Source organism: Verticillium dahliae, genomic scaffold (genome assembly GCF_000150675.1).
Source record: "Verticillium dahliae VdLs.17 supercont1.24 genomic scaffold, whole genome shotgun sequence".
NCBI lineage: Eukaryota > Fungi > Ascomycota > Sordariomycetes > Glomerellales > Plectosphaerellaceae > Verticillium > Verticillium dahliae.
In genome coordinates, this window is record NW_009276937.1 from 508,643 (window position 1) to 509,532 (window position 890).

Here is an 890-nt window from a genome sequence, read left to right on the forward strand (position 1 = left end):
AGAACAGTTCTCCAGACCTTTGATTCGGTGTTTTCGATTTGCTCAAGGCAGTATTCAGCCCAGTTGTGCGCGAGGTCGACAAGTAGAATCAAGCCGAGTACGAGGAATAGCATGGCAGCGAAAAGCGCGACGTAATTCCCCCAGACCTGAAAGAACTCATCAGGAATGAGGAACGAGAGAACAATGAGAGCCAGCCATGCGATGACTTTAGGGCCCCAGTATCCATTTTGTAGAGCAGCGCGTGGGTTCTTGGAGGATGTGATGTTGAACAGCAGGCCAGCAAAGATGAGATGGAAGAGACCAAGAGCGAAATTGATGCGGTGCATGGCTAACCAACCATAACATTGGCCGGTGGGGCAGTCGATTTTAACATAGTCGAGTGTGAGGTGTTCGAGTTTCTTGATGGCCCAAGGCGTGAGCATGATCCAGGAGAGAATCGAGTTCACTAGGAGGAGGAGGGCGTAGGCGATGCGGGTGGCGACACTGGGTAAGAAGGATAATCAGCGTCCATTGCGCATTGAAGAGAGCATGTTGAAGACATACCTGTTGCCACATTTACCGCACGCACTGCACACAGCAGAGCATGTCGCGGCGCCGCAACAGCTAGCAGCGAAAGTGACGACCTGTGTCATGTTAGAAGGCGAAGGCGACCCGACATAAACAACTACTCACAGAGCCTATGCTGGGCACCGCCATCAGCGGCAAAGAGAGCAAAGCCCCCATGACCGAAAGTTGTTGCTAGTTTGTGGCAATAAGGGGCTTGTGTGTATGTGTGTTTGGAACAGCGTATGTTGGTGTATCAGACAAGAAGCCTCGAAGCCGTTATTGAGGGACGCAGTCGCTGTGTACGACAGCTGCGCTGCTCGACATCTCGTTGATCACTGGGTGTC

The 890-nt window shown here is 52.1% G+C and overlaps 1 protein-coding gene across 1 annotated transcript in view; it reads right to left on the minus strand.

The window, feature by feature from the left end:
- VDAG_09038 (membrane protein TMS1) overlaps nt 1-798 on the minus strand; it is a 1,772-nt gene extending 974 nt beyond the window's left edge. The window contains exons 1-3 of the mRNA XM_009656841.1: nt 673-798; nt 544-623; nt 6-483 (exon numbers count right to left, since the gene is read on the minus strand). Of these exons, the coding sequence (XP_009655136.1) occupies nt 6-483; nt 544-623; nt 673-696 (582 nt within the window). The 5' untranslated portion in view covers nt 697-798. The remainder of the gene's footprint in view (nt 1-5; nt 484-543; nt 624-672) is intronic.
- Nucleotides 799-890: the final 92 nt, after the last annotated feature.